Genomic DNA, 21,065 nt, shown 5'->3' on the forward strand with positions numbered 1-21,065 from the left:
AATATAAATTTTCTTCAGAAAAATGGCTAACTAGTAAAAAATAAATTGGGATTGTTGCATTCCTGAAGACGACGCAAAGAGAGGGCTGTGACTATCTCTAGCAACCGCGAACCAAAATAGAAGACCCATTCACGTAAAGGGTTTAATATTTATTTTTTATCTTTTCCAACAATAAGACCCAAAAGATAACTCTTTCTGTAAATGAATTTTCAGGAGAGAGAATACTCAGATTTGAGTTATGCGACATCTAAAATAGATCTTCCGTATAATACCCTGTTGAAGACTATAAATATTGTATTAGAGACCCATTTTAAGTTTGGATTCACGATCTATCTCCCGATGAATGGATCAACGAGGCCACCAACATTCCACAAAACAACATTGATTAACTTGTGATTGCTAGCCATTACACTACAACAATCCGGATAGGCGGTTGGCTAAGCCGCAGAACAAGCACAGGTTGATCCAAACAAAATAGACAAACACAGCAAAGGAAAAGAAATACTCCAGAACAAGCTTGCGCACACACACACGGAGGGAGCGCCCCAGCACAAGACTGGGGTAGCAGGCTAGCACCCAGAGGACTGAACTAAGTCCTTGATCAGCACGGCGATCCTTCCCAAATCCAACTAATCGCCTGCCGTGTGTCTAGATGTCATCACAGTTCGTGGGTGCAAATAAGAACTTGCTGTCGTGGACATCGAAGAGCACGTGGAAATTCTGCTGCTGAACGTTGCCGATGATGGACATGCTCCTAGCGGGGACCACCGCGAGGCACATCAGCCCGGCCCTCGGCTCTTGGAAATAGTTGTCTCTTGGGAGCACCATGTCCGCGCCTCCGTCGAAGTGCAGAACCAGCGGCGGAGTTTGCACGGCGCCCATCGCCACCCCGTTCGGCAGTGCGAAGCACACCTCGTAGTCCTTCACGCTTCTGTTCGTCAAAGGGTGTGGACGGAGGACTACTTCCTTCGAGGCAATGAACGCCGGCTCCACGAGTTGGCCGACGGTGGAACCTAAGTCCACCACAGTTCCCCCGTGCTTGAGCGCAAATGTAGCCTCCGGCACGTCCAGCCGCCTAGTCCCGAGGGACAGGCGGACCAGCGGGACGTGGTAGAAGAATGTAAACGATACCGGGTTCCTCAAGATAGGCACACTTTGGATCGGCCCCGTCCTCTTGCATCTCCCCAAATCAGCCCATGCACCGAAGAAGAGGGGGCTGCTCTTCCGGTCAGCATAAGGCGTGAGGCAATATGAGAACTTGGGTATCCCAGCTGCGACACAACCGCTGGACTCATCCCCAGGATGCCGGAGGCGCCGAGGAGGTTGCCGTCAGTGATCGCGCCGCGGCCGAAGCCGAAGCTCAGGTCTCCCTGCTGGTCCTTTCGCCGAAAGAGAATTCTTCATAGGCGAGGACGCCGACAGCTTCCACGCTGATGTACGGGTAGTCGTCGTACCGGCACGTCTTGTTGGAGCAGCTCTTGCTGCCGGGGTTATCCTCCGTGCACAGCTTGCTGCTGCAGGCGACGAAGGCAAAAGATGACGACTTGGCTGAGTCGAAGAGAGGCAGCCCCGGCCCTGGGGGTTCGAGCTGTGCGGTGGCACAGGGCCCTCGACGTCAAGGGGCCCCAACCCCATAAACGTAAGCTGTATAGGAGCCCAATAGCCCATAGGAAAGCCAAGAGCCCAGGACACGGAGAGGCACGTACGTGAAAGTGAAACACGTCCGTCGTTTTGGCTTCCGCATCGGCGCGTCAAGTTTCGCCCTTCTGCCACGCGGCCGCTCTGCTGCGACCTACGACTGCGTGTTGTGCTTGTGCCATCGTCGATCGGGCGTGCGCCCCTACGTCATGGAGCAACCAGCACGCGGCTGCTGGCCGGCGGCGCCCAGCCCGCTCTCTGTTCAGGCACTAGGGCACTCGTAGGCAAGACACCAAAGTTTCGTAGGGAGGTACCTAATAATTGCCCTCCTTTGATTGATGTATGTTAAGTATATATAATTAATCAATATTTAATTTATTTTTTACCCTAATATTTTTTTATTAGAATACAGGATTTAGGAATCCCTACGAAGTTACGATATGATGTTAACTAAAGCAGCGAATAATTTTTTGGAGTTATATTTAAGGGCTCATCTTCCTAGCTTCGCTTCAGGTGTCTAAACTGAGAGGACCGGGCCTGAAGAGAGGCTCTCGCTGCTTCGGCCCCGTTCGGCTGGCTGAAACTTGGCTGAATTGGCTGAAAAATACTGTTCTGGCTAAACTGTTGTGAGAGAAAAATATTTTTCCAGCTGAAAAATAAGCTGAATAGTATGGATTATAAGGTAAACCGAACGGGGCCTTCGCCGTGTCGTTGAAGAGGTTGCACTACGTCCAGGTGAGGTCGCTGGCGGTGTCGACGATGAGGGTGTGCGGCTGCGGCGGCGTGCCGATGCCGACCGTAACCGTGTACGCCTCGTTGCTGATGTGAGCGAGGGGCACGGACATGTTGCACGTGAGACGAGCTTCGAGCCTCGCCACCCGAGCCTTGCTCACGCGGGCGGAGCGGCGCCACATCTCGTGCACATGTAGCGAGCTGCCGGCGTACGGGTGCTGAAGCTCGACGCGGAAGCCGGCGTCGCTGCGGGCGAACGGGTGCTCAAGCTCGGCGTGGTAGGCAGCGGACGCGGCGACGAGACAGAGAAGAGAGAGGAGGATATGGAGGTGTAGATGACTCGCCATGGCCGACGCGGTGGGTGTTGATTGTAATCCTTGTGTGCTAGATTAGCTTTCCATATTTTTCCAGTAGCTATTTAGGCGCATGATCATTGATTGTGATTGTGTTCAAATATCTTGATTAGTTTCCTTGTAATAGCTTATTTAAGCATGGCAATACAATCAGAAACGTTGCCGCTTTGCAGCAACAAATCATCGTGTGTCCACTGTGATCGCGTGTGTTCTTCATCTTCTTCCTCTCGCCGGTTCGGGATTCTAACACTTGGTACCAGAGCCAGGTCCCGACGTCGCCATGTCGCAGTCACCATCCAAGAAGCTCCTGACGGGTGATGCCTCCGGCGAGAAGAAGGTCCAGCCGTCGAAATCGCCGCCACGTCGCCGTGGCCGCTCTCACAGCCGTCGCTCGCGCAACCGGGACGCCGGGTCGCGCGTCATCGAGCGCATCATTGAGCGACCATCAGCGAACGTCGCGTGGCCGATGCTGACCCGGACAAACTATCCGAAATGGGCCCTGGTCAAGGAGGTGAACTTCCAGACCCTCAGAGTCTGGGACGTCGTCCACCATGGCATCGCCGAGGACCCCGACGAAGATGAGTACCACAACGACCGACAGGCGATGGCCGGGCTTCTGCGCTCGGTGCCCTCCGAGCTCTGGAGCACCCTCGCCGTCAAGCGCACGGTGAAAGAGGCGTGGGACGCGGTCAAGAACTCAACGACCGACAGGCGATGGCCGGGCTTCTGCGCTCGGTGCCCTCCGAGCTCTGGAGCACCCTCGCCGTCAAGCGCATGGTGAAAGAGGCGTGGGACGCGGTCAAGAACTTGCGGATCGGCAACGAACGCGCACGCGACGCCAGCGCGCAGCAGCTCCGCTGGGAATTCGGTAACCTCTCCTTCAAGGAAGGGGAGAGCATCAACGAGTTTGGCATCCGCATCACCGCGCTCGCCACCAACCTCCGCTCCCTCGGCGACAACATCACCGACGTTGAGGTAGTGAAGAAGCTGCTGTAGGTGGTCCCTGAAAGGCTGAACCAAGCCACTGTCTCCCTCGAGATGTTCCTTGATCTGAACAAGGTCACCATCGAGGAGGTGGTTGGACGGCTGCGCGTGTTCGAGGAGAGCACCAAGCCGAAGCAGGTCACGGACGCCATGGGGCGCCTGATGCTCTGCGAGGAAGACTGGGAAGCCCGCCGCAAGGCATGCCGTGAGCAGGAGAACTCTGGTGGCGGCTCCAGCTCTAGCAACCATGGGAAGCGCCGTGGACGTGGACGCGGGCGAGGCGGTGCAGGATCCTCGTCGCGCGATGGCCGCGACGGCCAGAACGCGGGCGCCGACAACGCCGGTGGCGGGAAGCCACCGCCTGGCACTCTCTGCAACAACTGCGGCAAAAGTGGCCACTAGGCCAAGGATTGCCGCGGGAAGAAGAAGGGCGCGGCCCATGTCGCGCAGGCCGAAGAAGAAGAAGGGACGCTGATGTACATCGCCGCGGACGCTAAGGCCCGCATCCACCTCGTCGAACGGAAGGTTCTCCTCCACCTCATCGAGGAGGAGAAGGAGGCCGTGGGGCCTCACCGCTGGGTGCTTGATACCGGCGCGACGAACCATATGACGGGGTCACGGTCTGTCTTCACCGAGCTCAACATCGGCGTCACCGGAACTGTCAAGTTCGGTGATGGATCGGTGGTCGCCATGGAGGGAAAGGGCACCATCCTCTTCGCCTGCAAGAACGGGGAACATCATCGTCTCGACGGTGTCTACTATATCCCGCGCCTCACCACCAACATCGTCAGCCTCGGGCAGATGGATGAGGACGGTTTCAAGGTTGACATCGAGTCTAGGATCTTGTGCCTCTACGACTTGCAGCGACAACTCCTCGCCAAGGTACATCGCTCGCCGAGTCGGCTGTACTTCCTCGACATGAACATCACCGCTCTGGTGTGCCTCACCGCGCATGTCGGCGACGTGGCGTGGCGCTAGCATGAGCAGTATGGTCACCTCAACTTCCAGGCGCTGCGCAAGCTCGGGCGTGCAGACATGGTGCGAGGACTACCGGCGATCGACCACGTAGATCAAGTCTGCGAGGACTGCGTCCTGGCGAAGCAGAAACGCAAGTCGTTCCCACAGGCCGCGAAGTACCGAGCTCTGGAGAAGCTCGAACTTGTCCATGGCGATATCTGTGGACCGATCTCGCCGCCAACACCATCCAGGAACGCTTACTTCCTGTTGCTGGTTGACGATATGAGCCGCTACATGTAGCTCACGCTTCTGCGATCCAAGGCAGATGCACCGGCGGCAATCATGGAGTTCCAGGCTCGCATTGAGCGTGAGATGGGCAAGAAGCTGAAGGTCTTGCGGACTGACAATGGAGGGGAATTTACTTCTGTCGAATTCGCTGAACATTATGCAGGTGAAGGTGTTGAACGTCACTTCTCGGCGCCATACTCGCCACAGCAAAATGGCGTTGTAGAGCGACAGAACCAGATGATCGTGGGGACAGCAAGGAGCATCATGCGCGCACGGGGTGTGCCCAGACACTTCTGGGGGGAGGCGGTGCACACTGCCGTGTACCTCCTCAACCGGGCACCGACGGCCGCACTCGACGAGAAGACCCCCTACCAGGCCTAGTATGGGAAGAAACCCCCCGTGCATTTTCTGAAAGTGTTCGTATGCATCGCCTACATCAAGCGCCTTCACCCGCACCTCACCAAGCTCGACGACCGCGGCCAGAAGGTCGTCTTCGTCGGCTACCAGAGCGGGTCTAAAGCATACCGCTTCTACGACCCCATGACAGAACGAGTCCACATCTCGCGCGACGCGATCTTCGACGAAAGCACGCGCTGGGACTGGGCAGACACCTCCATTGACCTCGACCTGGAGCCCTTCACCATCGAGGAGGGGTACGAACTCCAGCGTCGTACTACTAGCATACTGTCGTCGGATGCATCATTGTCTGCACCCGCGACACCGTCCACCGCCCAGAAGTCCCTTACGCCTACCACATCGCCTGTACCTGCTACATCCATCGATACACCGTCGCCACGTACTCCGATCGCTCCCACAAGGATGCAGGTCGAGTTCGCGACGCCTCTCAGCGACGATCCCAACCTCGACGCTGATGATGACGAGGACGTGGAGCACAGGTATAGGAGGCTGGACAATATCCTCGGAACGGATGCCGTTCCAGGTCTGGCGCACCGTGACGCCGTTGAAGCTGAACTCCATGCAGTCAGCGTGGAGGAGCCGAAATCGCTGAAGGAGGCAGGCGGCGATCCAAACTGGATTGCTGTGATGGAGGAGGAGATGAACTCCATCCGTGACAACAAAACTTGGTCGCTGGTGGAGCTTCCACGAGGACACCGCACCATCGGGCTCAAGTGGGTGTACAAAGTCAAGCGCGGCGAGAACGGGAACATCGCCAAGTACAAGGCCCGCCTCGTCGCCAAGGGGTACGTACAGCGCCCCGAAATCGACTTTGAAGAAGTGTTCGCCCCCGTTGCCCGGCTGGAGTCGGTGCGGCTGCTGCTCGTCATCGCGGCGCACTACGGCTGGGGTGTTCATCACATGGACGTCAAGTCGGCGTTCTTGAACGGAGAGCTCCAGGAGGAAGTGTACGTCCAGCAGGCACCCGGCTTCATCGACGACCAAAATAAGCACAAGGTGCTCCGACTCCACAAGGCACTGTATGGCCTTCGTCAAGCTCCACGCGCATGGAACCAGAAACTCGACGCCTCGCTGGTGTCACTCAGTTTCCATCGCTGCGTGGATGAACATGGGATGTACACCCGTGGAAAGGGAGGAGGACGCCTGATCGTAGGCGTGTACGTCGACGATTTGATCATCACTGGTGGGGATGCAGTTGCAGTAAGCAAGTTCAAGGCTCAAATGAGGAACGCGTTCCGCATGAGCGACCTCGAACTCCTGTCTTACTATCTGGGTCTTGAGGTCACACAGGGACCAGACGGGATCACACTCCGTCCGAGTGCCTATGCCACAAAGATCCTCGAGAAGGCAGGGCTGGCTGCTTGCAACTCGAGTGCTACACCCATGGAGATGAAGTTGAAGCTGTTGAAGGAAGGGTCGACACCAAGTGTGGATGCCACTGAGTACCGTAGTCTCATCGGGAGCCTCAGGTATTTGTGCAATTCCAGACCCGACCTGGCGTATGCAGTGGGTTACCTCAGTCGCTTCATGGAGGCACCACGGCAAGAGCACCTCGCTGCCGTGAGGCGTGTGTCTCCGCTACGTGGCAGGCACGGTGCATTGGGGCCTGCACTGTCATCCAGGAAGGAAGAATGAAGGCACTCCCAAGCTGCTGGGCTACTCCGATAGTGACCTGACCGGAAGAGCACCAGCGGCCTCATCTTCTTCCTTGCCGGTGGGCCGATTGCATGGCAGTCGGCGAAACAAAAGGTGGTTGTGCTGTCGTCCTACGAGGCGGAATACATCGCGGCTGCTGGAGCTGCGTGCGAGGCAGTTTGGCTGGCACGCTTGCTGGCTGAGCTCGTCGGAGGAGCCGTCCTCGCACCCAAGCTCAAGGTGGACAACAAGTCCGCCATCGCGTTGATGAAGAATCCTGTGCACCATGACCGGAGTAAGCATATTGATGTAAAGTTCCACTTCATCTGGGAGTGCTGCGATAGGAAGCTGATCGACGTCGAGTTTGTTGGTACTGAACTGCAACTGGGCGACATTCTCACTAAAGCGCTCGGGCGCGTTCGGTTTCAGGAGCTTCGAGGAAAGATCGGCATGTTTGATGTAAATAGTAAGCATAACAAGACTTAGGTGGAGATTGTTGATTGTAATCCTTGTGTGCTAGATTAGCTTTCCATATTTTTCCAGTAGCTATTTAGGCGCATGATCATTGATTGTGATTGTGTTCAAAGATCTTGATTAGTTTCCTTGTAATAGCTTATTTAAGCATGGCAATACAATCAGAAACGTTGCCGCTTTGCAGCAACAAATCATCGTGTGTCCACTGTGATCGCGTGTGTTATTCATCTTCTTCCTCTCGCCGGTTCGGGATTCTAACAGTGGGGAGGGCGAGTGGGTGATTGAGTTAGCTGGAGGAGCTGGTGAAGAGGTACAGGAGAACTTTTTATGCGAGACAGAGAAGAGGGAGGAGGAGATGGCTCGCCATGGCCGGCGCGGCGGGGAGGGCGAGTGGTAGATTGAGCTGGAGCTGGGGATCGGAGGAGATGGCTCGCCTGCTCGCTTTGCTTGCTGCTCGCAACCATGGTCCGTCCATGGCCATGGCCCCCCGCTGTTGTCGGGAGATGGCTGGCACTGTTCGTGTGTGTCGCTTTTCCTCTCAAATCTCTCATGCACCGCATACACTGCACCCCTTCATAACTCACTGCGTCGCGTCTCATCCGCTGCAAATTGCTGCATGGTTGCAACTGCAGCAGTAGGGCAGCTATGCAGGTGAAAATGTGAAATGGGACAGTAATAAAGGGTGAGGCTTGAAGGCCTCCTCACTTCAGCAGTTCAGCTGCAATGCCGTTAGAAAGGAGAGCATGAGGATCCCAGTCTCCCAGGCATCCACGGCGCCTGCGCCTGCGCCTGTCAACGAGTACTTCCACTGGGGAGAATCAGAGTTGACACGCTTTGGCCTTGTGCTGTTGGCCTGTTCCTGAGAGCGAGAGGGCCCCTTCTTCCACTAGAGCATTCATTCACATAAAGTGATATAATAGCTGAAAAAGTGGAGACCTGAAGACCAATGTGAAGCTGCAATTTCCTTTATTAGCAAGGCTAGATATGTCCGTTTAAGGCTAATACTTGTGTCTACCGTGTTAAGTGCTTTGCTCAACTGAGCAGTGAGAACTGCTGCTTAAGCAGTAGGAATTGTGTGTGTTGTCTAGTTGAGTGCTGCTAGAGCAATTTACGGTTAGTGGCAGCAGCATTTGTCAATTCTGGTATAATATGTATTGTAGATTAATGGGTGGATTTAAGAGGAATTTTGGATATGAGAGAAGAAGGGGAAGAACAGTGAAGTTGGAAACACTGACTGGATCGATCTTCTCGATCCTTATCAGGTACTCCATCTTATCTATTTCCTATTTTACATTTTAGTCCCCAATTCTAATTATATTTACAACTCACACCAACACTCCCCCTCAAGATGGGGCAAAGATATCATATAGACCCATCTTGCTACCAAATGAAGAGAGAGTCTTTTCAGGTAACCCTTTGGTCAAAATATCAGCTATCTGGCTAGCTGATTTTACATAAGGTAGGTAGATAATTCCTCTATCCAGCTTCTCCTTAATAAAGTGACGATAGATCTCAATATGCTTGGTTCTATCATGATGAACAGGATTGTTAGCTGTATCAATAGCCGCTTTGCTGTCACAGTATAACATCAAGGGCCCACTCTCAAACAATTTCAATTCAGTTAGAAGAATCTGTAGCCACAACAGCTCACACACACCATGAGCCATAGCACGAAACTCTGCCTCGGCCGTAGATCGTGCTACAACACTTTGCTTTTTACTTCACCATGCAACTAGATTACCTCCAACAAAGGTACAATACCCAGAAGTTGATCGTCTATCATCCAAAGAACCAGCCCAATCAGCATCGGTATAGCACTCAACTTGCAGGCTTCCTTGTTTAGTGTATAAAAGACCCCTCCCTGGGCTATTCTTAAGATACCTCAAAATACGATAAACAGCATCCATATGAGATGATCTAGGATCATGCATAAATTGACTCACCACACTTACTGCAAAGGCAATATTAGGTCGTGTGTGAGAGAGATATATAAGCCTTCCAACCGGTCTCTGATAACATTCTTTACCCACTGGGGTACCAACATCTTTACTTAAACGACAATTTTGCTCAATAGGTGTGGTTGTAGGACGGCATCCGAGCATTCTGGTTTCCTTTAGTAGATCCAAAACATATTTTCTTTGAGATAGAAACATCCCCTTTGGTCCGCGGGAGATTTCAATTCCAAGAAAATATTTCAATTGCCCCAAATCCTTTACTTCAAACTCTTGAGCAAGATATTTCTTCAAATCGACAATCTCAGCAATGTCATTCCCAATAATCACAATATCATCCACATATACTATTAGGATTGCTACCTTGCTTGTAGCATGTTTATAGAATAGTGTATGATCAGCATTACTTTGGATATAGCCTCTTTTGAGCATTGATTGCCTAAAGCAATCAAACCAAGCCCTTGGGGATTGCTTCAATCCATATAGAGATCGACATAAACGAAGCACTTTTCCATTTGTTTGACCTGTTTCAAAGCTGGGTGGTATGTGCATATATACTTCTTCGTGAAGATCACCATGAAGAAAAGCATTTTTTACATCCATGTGATATATTTCCCAATCCAAGTTGACAGCACAAGATATAAGAGTTCTTACCGAATTCATCTTGGCAACAGGTGCAAAGGTCTCATCATAGTCAATCCCATAAGTTTGGGTGTATCCTTTTGCCACAAGACGGGCTTTGTACCTTTCAACCTTCCCTTCAGGTGTGTGTTTAATGGTGAAAACCCACTTGCACCCAACAGGTTGCTTACCTTGCGGTAGATCCACAAGCTCCCAAGTTCTATTCTTCTCCAAAGCTCTCATCTCTTCAAGCATTGCCTCCTTCCACTTAAGATCCTCTTTAGCTAATTTCCAGTTAGTGGGTATGGATACAGAATCAAGAGATGCAACAAAACTCTGGAAGGATGGGCTACAACATTTATAGGAGATAAAATTGGAAATGTCATGTTTATAACCAACATAATCTTTAAAACGTGCTGGAACATTGGAAGATCTAGTTAACTTTCTTAGGGCTATAGGTAGATCATTTTCAGGAGGAGGTTGAGTAGATAGTTGATTATCTCCTCTCTCCAGAGTGCTAGATGGAGCATTAGGACTAAGAGAGTGTGAGTTGGTACCAGGGTCCTCGTGCATAAGAGACTCTATGTTTTGAAAATGCAAAGTACCCTGTATATCTCTATGGCAAGAATTATTACCCCCACTCTCGTTATCGTTATCAATTTCCTCCCCCTGACTATGAACCGAATTATTCCAATAGGAACCAACTGAAGGAGGAACAAGAACGGAGCCCATATGAATACCTCCACTGTTACTCTCCCCCTCTTGTCGTCCTTCAGGTGGAGAAAGAGTAATTCCAGTATCATTGGTTGGCTCATAATAAGGTTCATATTCACGAAATGTCACATCCATACTTATAAAGAAACGATGTTCAGATGGACACCGGTAACAATAACCTTTTTTAGTAGAAGAGTAACCAACAAACACACATTTAACAGCACGAGGGTCAAGTTTTCTAATATCATTTCTGTAGTCATGAACAAAGCAAACACATCCAAAGACCTTTGGAGACACAACAAATTCATTCGAATTAAAAAGTAACTCAGCAGGAGATTTATTGTCAAGAACTCGAAGAGACATCCGATTAATTAAATATGCTGCAGTCTTCACAGCTTCCCCCCAAAGAAACTTAGGAACATTCATTGTAAACATAAGAGAACGAGCAACCTCAAGTAAATGCCTATTTTTTCGTTCAGCAACACCGTTTTGCTCTGGAGTGTTAACACAGGCTGTTTGATGTTCAATACCATTAGAAACAAGGAACTATTCAAACTCCAGGTTAACATACTCCGTACCATTGTCTGAACGTAAGACCTTAATAGTGTTGCCAAACTTATTTTTAATAAGGGCATACAAATCTTTAAAAACAACAAAAACATCACTTTTGTGTTTCAACAGATAAAGCCAAGTATATCTACTAAAGCCATCAATAAAAGTCACAAACCATCTATGTCCAAAAATAGAGTACACCTCACATGGTCCCCAAACATCAGAATAAATCACATCAAACGGTTTGTTACTTCTTAATCCCAAACTAGGATAGGGAACTCTTGTATGTTTAGCAAACTCACATGCATCACATATAAGAGATTCCCTAGGACATGCATTAAAAAGCGAAGGATAACTACGAGACATAGCAGCAAAAGAGGGGTGTCCAAGCCTGCGGTGAAGTAATAATAATTCTTGACATGGAGACATCTTGGATGCAAAAGCGACTCCATCACTTCCTTCATCAAGATAATAGAGTCCATTATGCACGGTCTCAGTCCCAAGAATTCTCCCTGTCCCTAGCTCCTGAAAAGCACAATGAGAAGGATCAAACCAACTTCTACAGTTGAGGGATTTTATCATAGAACTAACAGATAATAAGTTAATAGGGAAATCAGGAACGTGCAAAACTGGTGATAAGGATAGGGTTTTGGTGCACCGTATAGATCCACGTCCTGTTATAGGAACCATGGATCCATCAGCTACACGCACCTTATCCTTACCTGAACAAGGAATATAGGAAGTGAAAAGATTGGATGCTCCTGTCATATGGTTAGTTGCTCCAGAATCAATAATCCAAGGTTTATTTGTATAGGCTTGAACATGTTTTATACCTTGGGAAGTAGCATGGTAACTGGAATTAGTAGAGGAACCTTGAGTGGAAGATGAGCCTTCAGAGAGCTTGAGCTTAGAGTTGTATTTCTCAAGAGCTTGAGCATCTACCACTGGAAGCTCCTTTTTAGATGCTATATGATTAGCCCGATTCCAGTTAGCACCTCGAACTCCCCCTGGTTGGGATTTCCCCCCTTTTTTCCACCTAGGTGGAAAACCATGCAGCTTAAAACACTTCTCTATGGTATGCCCCTTATCTCCACAATGATCACAAATCACCTTGCTAGATGGAAAACCATGCAGTTTAAAGCACCTCTCTATGGTGTGCCCCTTATCACCATAATGATCACAAACCACCTTATTTTTTTCTTGGTCCCCTCGGGGAACAGAAATGCGGCCCTTCTTTATAGATAGGGCAGCACTAACATCAACTGTTTTATAATCATCCACTTTGGGATGTGATAGTCTAGTTTCCTCTTCTATGATGCTGGAAATTATCTAATCAAGAGTAGGCCATTCAGACTTAGAGAATATAAGCTGTCGACGAAGATCAAATTCTTGATTTAAACCATCAAGAAATAGCTTGCTCACAAAAGATTGGAACCAGGTATGATGAATAGCCAAATCCTTTTTGTCAACCGCCTCAAATGGATGATAATAGTGTAGGTCTCTGTACATTTTTTTACCTCACCAGCATATTCTACTACAGACCTTGAGCCTTGCTTTAAATGAGTCAACTCATGCATGATTCGAGTAGCTTGCATTTTGTTTGATTTTCCTGCAAATTGTCTCTCCAATTCTGACCACACCTCTGCAGACGTAGTTAAGGTTTCAACTTGTTCTCTGATAATTGGTTCCATACTGCTTAACATCCATACTAGTACTCTATCACTTATTTGCTTGCTTGCTGTATCAACCTCCCTTGTTTCTTTATCAGAATCGACAAGTAAACACTCATATCCATAGGAGCTTAGAATTAACTTACAATGACGGGCCCAACTGACATAGTTCTCTGGTCCAGATAATTTTACTGGATTAGACTCGAGTGTGTATTTGAGAATATTAGAAGTCACCACCTTAGGCTGCTCTATCAATTTGCTAAATATTTCATAAAGTTTTTCCACGTGATCTACTGATTTCTCTCCACTAGTTTCAGCCATGAGCAGCAGATTCAGTATTTAGCAACAAAAACAACAACAACCAAGAACCAGTTCCTCCTTGATACAGGAAACAAGCAAGCAACTAGCAAGCAGATCACGGTCACCAGCAAGCACGCAGCTTTTCTCTCCACCGCCGGCAAGCAACCAAGCAAGCACCTGTATCTTGCAGGAATTAGTACATCAGTCTTCGTGTTGGCAGAGGTTGTGGCCACAACGTCTCCCACAGAGCTGCTTCTAGTCTGGGCGACGACGACTCCTGTACAAGGATGGCGACGACTACGGCATCTCCACCACCTCTGCCCCCAATCAATTAACGAAAACGAGATGGACACGACAGGATTAACCCGCTCTGATACCATATTGTAGATTAATGGGTGGATTTAAGAGGAATTTTGGATATGAGAGAAGAAGGGGAAGAACAATGAAGTTGGAAACACTGACTGGATCGATCTTCTCGATCCTTCTCAGGTACTCCATCTTATCTCTTTCCTATTTTACATTTTGGTCTTCAATTCTAATTATATTTACAACTCACACCAACGATATGTCAACTACTCATTTGGAAATTTTGGCAATCTAGTATGCCAATTCTTTTGCTATTGAGTTGTATCTCAAAATTTCGGTGCAAATGTGTAGAGTAGTAACCACAGTTCATATTTGTCATGCCAACATGTGGGGAGGATGAGGTCAAGTCAAGGCAGGTCACATCATAGGGACGTGGAATCTTCTCTCATTGCCATGCATGTGAAGATACCAGTAGATGCTTTCCATGACGTGGAGTATGTTTGACCAATTTTTATAGATAAAAAAACTATAAATATTTATAACATCAAATAAATATCATTAGATTAAATATGAAATATGTTTTCATAACAGATTAATTTGGAGTTATAAATATAAAAATTATTTACTAAAAACTTAGTTACACGTGAATAAGTTTACCCGGCACTAGCTACAGTGCACAGCATGGCCTCTTGCTACTGAAGGAGTAAGGTCAAGGAAAGGCAAAGTAGGAGTATTGATTGTTGACTTTATATGCTGCCCTGACGGCCAGCAGCAGAGACTCGCGCAAGCAAGCTTGTGACAGAGCTACCTGATGCTTTCTTTTTTTGCGATTTTTTTTTTTGATAAAGAGCAAATTTATTAAAATTAGCAGCAAGATGCTGCGACGACGGTGATGGAATCACCTGATACAGATTTTATAGCTGTCAAAAGGGACAGTTATTTACATGCAATGGAATTGTACATGTAGATAATAACTCATGGGAAGTCCTATCAGTAGAGCCAGAGCATCTCAAGAGTTTCCAAAATTTAGAGCCCGTTTGGAGGAGCTCTGGAGGCTCCGGCTCTGGCACTGTTCACGTACTGTAGCACAGAGCTGGCGAAGCTCGAAATTGAGGCTTCGCCGGCTCCTCCTCTTTCCGGCTCTTTTTAGTTCATTTTGGTCCTCGATTTTCGAAACGGCTCCTGTTACAGTGTTGCTACAGTACCACGGGGTGAGGAGCCGGAGCCCCCGGAGCAGCGCCAAACGCGCCCTTAGTCCCCAAAATCCTTGTGTTTTCCAGGTCCTCAAAAATAACGGAGAGAAAAAAAGAAGCGTATCTCCAACCGTTTTCAAAAAATTAACTCCTAAAATATCAAAAAGTTAGACCACGGGAAGCTTGGGTGGCTAGAACATGTGCTGTAGTGTTGAGCTTCCTGTCTATCTTGAAAATTCTCGCATTATTCCTTGAAGTATTGTTAATGAAACTCTGCGTGAAAGGATTGATTTCCCAGTGCGGTGGATTGTTGTGATCCTTCCCATTGAAGAAGTTAACAAGTTGTTGATTGTCTGATAGAAAGAAGGGTTGTTGGACTCCAAGTGTGCAAAGCATCTGAGCTCCAAGTGCCAAGGCTGCAGCTTCAGCCATTAGCATAGATTTAGAGTCTCTGAGCAACGCTTTAATGTAGATGGGCGACGTAGTGCCTGATTGATTGTTGATTAATGAAAACTTTTCTATGAATCTCTTCCGAATTTTATCTGCTTAGATTAGTACGACAAATCTAATAAAAAATAAAAATGAGTGGATTGAGTTCGCATTGACACGTCTCAATTTTATATGTATTTTACACAGTATGGCAAATTGGTAAACATTACCAAATTTTGTGTGCTTTCCACAGTATGGAAAAAATTGGCCACCACTACTACCACTACCAGTGAGCACCGCGCAAGAAGAGGACTATATATATATATATATATATATATATATATATATATATATATGGAAATTATTTTCTACTTCCAGAGAGTAGTTACTCCCATGTGTATATCTCTAGATTTAGGGCGTATATGGCCCGACGAAGTATATGTAGATAGAATATACCATCATACTAGACCATCTAGGATACTATGTATGACAAGTATGTATATATACTTAAAGTATATGGTTATACTTATTTTATATGCTACTATCATAGTATTATATAATATATTAAAAAATGTGCTCTTTTGAAAAAAAATTCACATAGTAAAAATCTGGAGTATCTTAATATTAGTATGTCAACATACTCAAACTGATAAATGAGCATGTACACATACGCAACATGATTATATATATATAGCCTCAACTATAATTTACATTTATGCCGATGGATGTGCTGCACGTGCAACATCTCAGATGTCTCTAACCAAGGGCAGAAACAGGACACGGAGATTCTTGCGGTTTACAAGACCTCCCAACCATCCTCTAGATCATCCGATGAAGAAACCAGTTGATATCCAAGATTTTCTGCATCCTGTGATCCAGATGTCATGGCCTGATTCGTATCTGCCTGCTTCTTTGACCACCGGAGTTTCCTCGACAGGTTCCTCAAAAACATTTTCTGCAACGAGCGAGTAGTTGTTATCTCTTCAGAGACATTTGTTCAGTAATACAATATTACTTGCTTAGATTTTCAAGCGTGTCTATGACATAAGCTTCAGAAATAGTAACATCAAACTAAAAGAAGGGCTCCTCCTAGCCAGATTTATGCAAAGTGGACAATATTATGATGTAATTCGCCACCACAATTCATTTTCCACTACCACGACAGCACCAGTGTGTTTCAAATACTGTAGTACCTTAAATGATGCGTTTTCTCGTTGAGGGACTAGGTACACCTCAATTTTGTCATTTTTCATGTGCTTCTGACCATCCCTGAGGTCTATATCCACAGAATTAACCATGTTATCAGTCGACATACTTGGATCATCAACACAGCTGGACACACTTGTGCTCGAGTCATGTGAAATGCAAGTTCCTGCAGAAGATTCAATAGGAAGCATAGAAACATAAATGGTCACTGTTATGTGCAGGAGTCACTGTCATATTTCCCAACATAAATGGTTAATTATCAGAATTGATTAAAGGCGAAGCTGTTATATGCAGGAGTCACTGTCATAGTATTTCCTAACATAAATGGTCAGGGAGACATGGCAGGCCTCCAAAAGTGAACAACATTAATTAACAAACTATTGTTGGTGGAAAGTGTGTGTAGTCCTGTTAACAAACCGCACGCCCTGATAGCAGTAACACGGTTGTAACAGCTTGATGTTAGTCAAATGTGAAATGAAAGACTATAGCTTGTTAGACAGTTAGGCCGAAGGCCTCTATCAGGGGAGTAGGGGACACGGTTGGCACCCTTGGAGGGAATCAAGCAATGAAGAGTCAATTTAAGCCATTCCAATCTATAATCCCTAGCATATCAGCATTTACCCCTACGGTTCATTATACTATCTAAGCAATTGTATTGAACTGTAAAAATCATATTTCCTAGCATAAATGGTCAGTATGATTATGTGGAGAAAATGGGCCTTCCTAGCATAAATGGTCAGTATGATTATGTGGAGAAAATGGGCCTTCAATACCAAATAAACACTATCCCAAGTAAGACCATCATCTAGTTTTACTTAAGTACAGAAGAAGTTTTGTATGTCTTGTATAAAATTAATTATACTATTTAGCTCAATTATGTCAGGCAAACTTCATTACCAAATACTATGAAGTTGAGACGAATCAGAATAGTTTACTGTTGAAAACATTTTGGCTTCGAAGTGCATTTAAATATGACGGGAGAGATAACAGAACAGCAGGTCACATTCCATAAGTGTAGAGGTACAAACCATGTGTAGTTGATTCCACAGGGCTGTTTGCACTGTACGATCCAATGTGCACTTCGGGCCTGTTTGCTTGTGTCCCAGGCAGAGTTGCCTGGCAGGGCTGCATGCAAACAGTCCTTTCATAATTTGTGCTAGAATCTTCTAGCAGCGGTGCATTAAAAAAATCCGTAAAGTTTACCAGGATATCTGTGAAAATTCACTATATTAAGACACAGTAATAAGTAACATAAAAACGAATCATATGCCTTTGTCATTCTATGGATAAAGATAAGCTGGGGTTATAAGCAACTTGCCTGAATGTCCAGACCAATGCAGTCCAGCTTGCTCTGTCATTTGCTCTGTGTGCAATGTGTGAGGTACATAATCATCTTGGGTTATGGTAGTGGAATCTGCCAGAACACGTACATCATTTTTTAATCAAAATAAATGTAAAACAGATTAGTGTATTTATGACAAGTGGACAAATGTTTAAATAAGCCAGTTGTATATCTTATAAAGCACTTGGTAATTTTTTTCTCAAGTGAACAGCCAAAGATGTATATATTTTTTAAGCCATTATTTTGATTTTTTAAGATCAAATAGTCAGTATGCTTACATTTTACCTGCTTCTATCAACACTAAAACTTGCAAATGTGGAAAAAAAAAATGGGCCTTTATAACAAGCAGGCCATCATGTGGTTTGCTAAAGCATACAAGTTTGTATACTCACATCAAATTACTTTTCACCAAGTAGGACAAAATGCTGTCATGCCAATTTAATACAAGGGTATATGATTGAGAATATTTACGTTGTTATATGCATTCTTGCATTTAAGTTATTCTAAATACAAGAGGAGAGGTAACAGAACTATCAGTCACAGTTAAAAGGTGACAAGATGCAAACCATGCACTGTTACTCCAACAGGGTCTTTTGCACTGTGTAATACCATTTGCTCTTCATAATTTGCACAAGAATTTTCTAGTGGTATTACTCCACTACAAACAGAAGAATCTGCCAGGATATGAAAAAAAGAGGTTACAAGGTATTTGCCTAAGTAACTTGAAAAAAAATTGATGTGCCCTTGCCATTCTTATATAGATAAAGATAAAATGAGGTTACAAGGTATTTGCCTGAATGTCCAGAACAGTTGAGTCCAACTTGCTCTGTCACTTCTGTTTCCAAAGCATGAGGTGCATGATCATCTTGAGGTACAGTGGTAAGTTCTGTCAGGTCAATTACAAAATTTTCATTAAAATTAAAACAAATATAAAGACAGATCAAAATAGTGATGGAAGGTGATAATGGATGTAATAAGCCAATGATCTGGGCATATGGCTATGGAATGAAGTGTGATTTTACATTTTTTTTTTAAAAAACACAGTATTGTTGATATTAAAAGTTTGCAATGATCTCATGATGACACGAACCATGTGATCGCTGTGGTTTTACAGAAGTCACTGGATTCCATAAAATGACTTCCTCAGAGCTGTCTGAAAGGGAAAAAAAGAGGGAATACAGTACAGAAAAATAATTAGTTAGGCAAGAAGATGCAGATAAAGAGAAATAAAGTGTCTATTAGAAAAATTAGTACCATATATTCTAGTTGTTGAGATGTCCTCAGGCAAAATACACAGATCATTTGATTCAATATGAACTCCTTCAGATGAATTATTTTCTGGGTACACATGATTCATCAAGGATAAACCCGTACTTATTGTTGAAAATGATTCAGTTTGATGAGCATCAGTATCACAGCCACTAGAACTGTTCTCCATGGTAATGAAGGATGCAGGAGTTGAGGGTTCAGTGTTTGGTCCAACTAGCTCCTTTTCAATAGATGTTGGTGAAGATTCAGTGATAACATAGCAATCATCGTTATTTGGCACCTCATCATCAGTAAAGGGACCATAAAATATTGCATGAACATCTTCAATGAATTCAACAGCCTTATCATGAGCCGAATCAAGATACTTGATCGGGAGCTGTCCACAAATGGGGAAAGTTATTATCAAGAAAATCCTATGTTGCGTTCGAATATCCAAATGTGCGCAGACCGAAAAAATCATGTTAAACATCAAACTTATGAGAAGGAACTACTACTACCTCCATGAACTTTTTCACATTTTCCTCAAATCCGTTAAAATCGATGCCCATGTCGAATCCACCCATATGTGAGAAGTCAATATAATCTGAATTAATGCTTCTCGCCATTAGCTTTTTTTCTTTCTTTGTCAATAAAATGGTGGAAATATCCTGTTTCAGAGCACATTGAAAATTCGACATTAAGTACCAACAAACATTATTAGAGTATAACATACGGTTCTAATTGTAGCAAGTATAAATTTCTACCAGGTTCTAGGAATAAGCTTGATAGCAATCCAGACATCTGATTCAGACAGTCAGGAACAGTAGATGTACTTGTTTAAACTATTCACTGGCATTGAGTGGTAAATAAATACTAGTTTATTATACATATAATCTGATCCTACATAACTACAATCAATTAACAGGATTCCTGGTCAGAACGATACAATGTGTTTGCAATAACACTAGGCAGCTTACGTCCTGTTTCTAAACTCTAAAGGCATGCGGTTCTTCCATATCAAGTCATGTTTGCAGGATAGAGTTTGCAAATTAGGATGACACTGGTGTCTGAACCTTCAGACAAGTTGTACTATAATCCCTAGCTGAATTTAGCAAAGTGTGGTACCTGTCATTTACACAACCTACAGTGGACAGTTCTGCTCAAACAAAGCTTGATGAGACTAAGACTGAGCAGAAAAGGGTTGATTTTTATCATCGAACCGTTGGTGAAACCTCAGGCAGATTACTTAAACGAGCAAAGATTATCTGATCCCCTCTCCAATCGACCCCAAAATTAAGTAGTGAACTACTAGCATCCAAGCACCCAATCAAACCAAAGCTTAGTCCTTACACAACCCCAGTAAAAGAGCATCATACTGCCCTAAAACTAAAAGGAGCCGAACTTGGTGGAAACCAAGAAGAGATGAACCTAGTCGCGCCGTCGGATTAAACCAACGCCAGAATCAAGAATCGCAGCGACGACGAATAACCAACTTATGGAACAGAGGTAGGGGTACAAAAAGAAAGAACTGAAACCCGCACCTTCCGTCGCCGGCCGCCGGCGACGAGTGAGCTCTCGAAGCCGCCGTCTAGCCTTTTCGGGGAAGAAAGAAGAAGAAAACAACAAACGAAGTCGCTAGGGAGCTGAGTGGATGTAGTACAAAAAAAGTGGCCAAGCGCGAATCTTTTGGAGCACGAACTCCTCTCCCGGGCCTGACGCTTGTGCGGCCGCAGTTGGTGTAGCTTCAGAGGCGAACAGAACGCACTCCTGAAATCTTGTCAAATTAATTAATGCGGTCGGTTATTTTGTAGGGCTATGATTAATCCAGTGATCTCTGGGGCCGATCTGCGCCGTTTGGGTTAGGGCCCGTCGTACCAGAACTTGGAACCCCCGTTTAGGAGAGGGACACAAACTCTGTTTTTCTCCCTTTTACGGGTAAGAAAAGGACCCCTGGGTGCCTGATTGGTTCTCTGAGTCTCAACCCTCGATGTTGGATGGACCAAAGAAAACACTGTAGGAGTATTAACAGAATTTTGTGACTACTAGGTGGCCAC

At 46.0% G+C, this 21,065-nt stretch overlaps 1 protein-coding gene and 1 pseudogene across 1 annotated transcript; both read right to left on the reverse strand.

The window, feature by feature from the left end:
- Window positions 1-648: 648 nt before the first annotated feature.
- On the reverse strand, window positions 649-2,717 carry LOC136460143 (aspartic proteinase nepenthesin-1-like; annotated as a pseudogene).
- Window positions 2,718-15,778: 13,061 nt separating this feature from the next.
- LOC136457482 (uncharacterized) lies at window positions 15,779-20,900 on the reverse strand. The gene is made up of 10 exons (XM_066457516.1): window positions 20,553-20,900; window positions 19,530-19,679; window positions 19,018-19,408; window positions 18,854-18,916; window positions 18,557-18,649; window positions 18,330-18,437; window positions 17,740-17,835; window positions 17,450-17,632; window positions 16,409-16,587; window positions 15,779-16,170 (listed from the first exon to the last, which is right to left on the reverse strand). The coding sequence occupies exons 2-10, from the start codon at window positions 19,635-19,637 to the stop codon at window positions 16,012-16,014; spliced, it is 1,380 nt and encodes a 459-aa protein (XP_066313613.1). The 5' UTR covers window positions 19,638-19,679; window positions 20,553-20,900; the 3' UTR covers window positions 15,779-16,011.
- Between the last annotated feature and the right edge of the window lie 165 nt (window positions 20,901-21,065).

The sequence above is a fragment of the Miscanthus floridulus genome, chromosome 6, assembly GCF_019320115.1.
Source record: "Miscanthus floridulus cultivar M001 chromosome 6, ASM1932011v1, whole genome shotgun sequence".
In the NCBI taxonomy this organism is placed as follows: domain Eukaryota; kingdom Viridiplantae; phylum Streptophyta; class Magnoliopsida; order Poales; family Poaceae; genus Miscanthus; species Miscanthus floridulus.

Bases quoted from the DNA above. Each gene is read 5' to 3' on its own strand.
- LOC136457482 (XM_066457516.1), bottom strand. From the start codon at position 19,637: ATGGCGAGAAGCATTAATTCAGATTATATTGACTTCTCACATATGGGT. The intron at 18,438-18,556 runs GCAAATACCTTG...ATATCCTGGCAG, and splicing joins CAACTGTTCTGGACATTCAG to ATTCTTCTGTTTGTAGTGGA. The intron at 16,588-17,449 runs GTTTGTACCTCT...AATCTTCTGCAG, and splicing joins TGTGGAATCAACTACACATG to GAACTTGCATTTCACATGAC.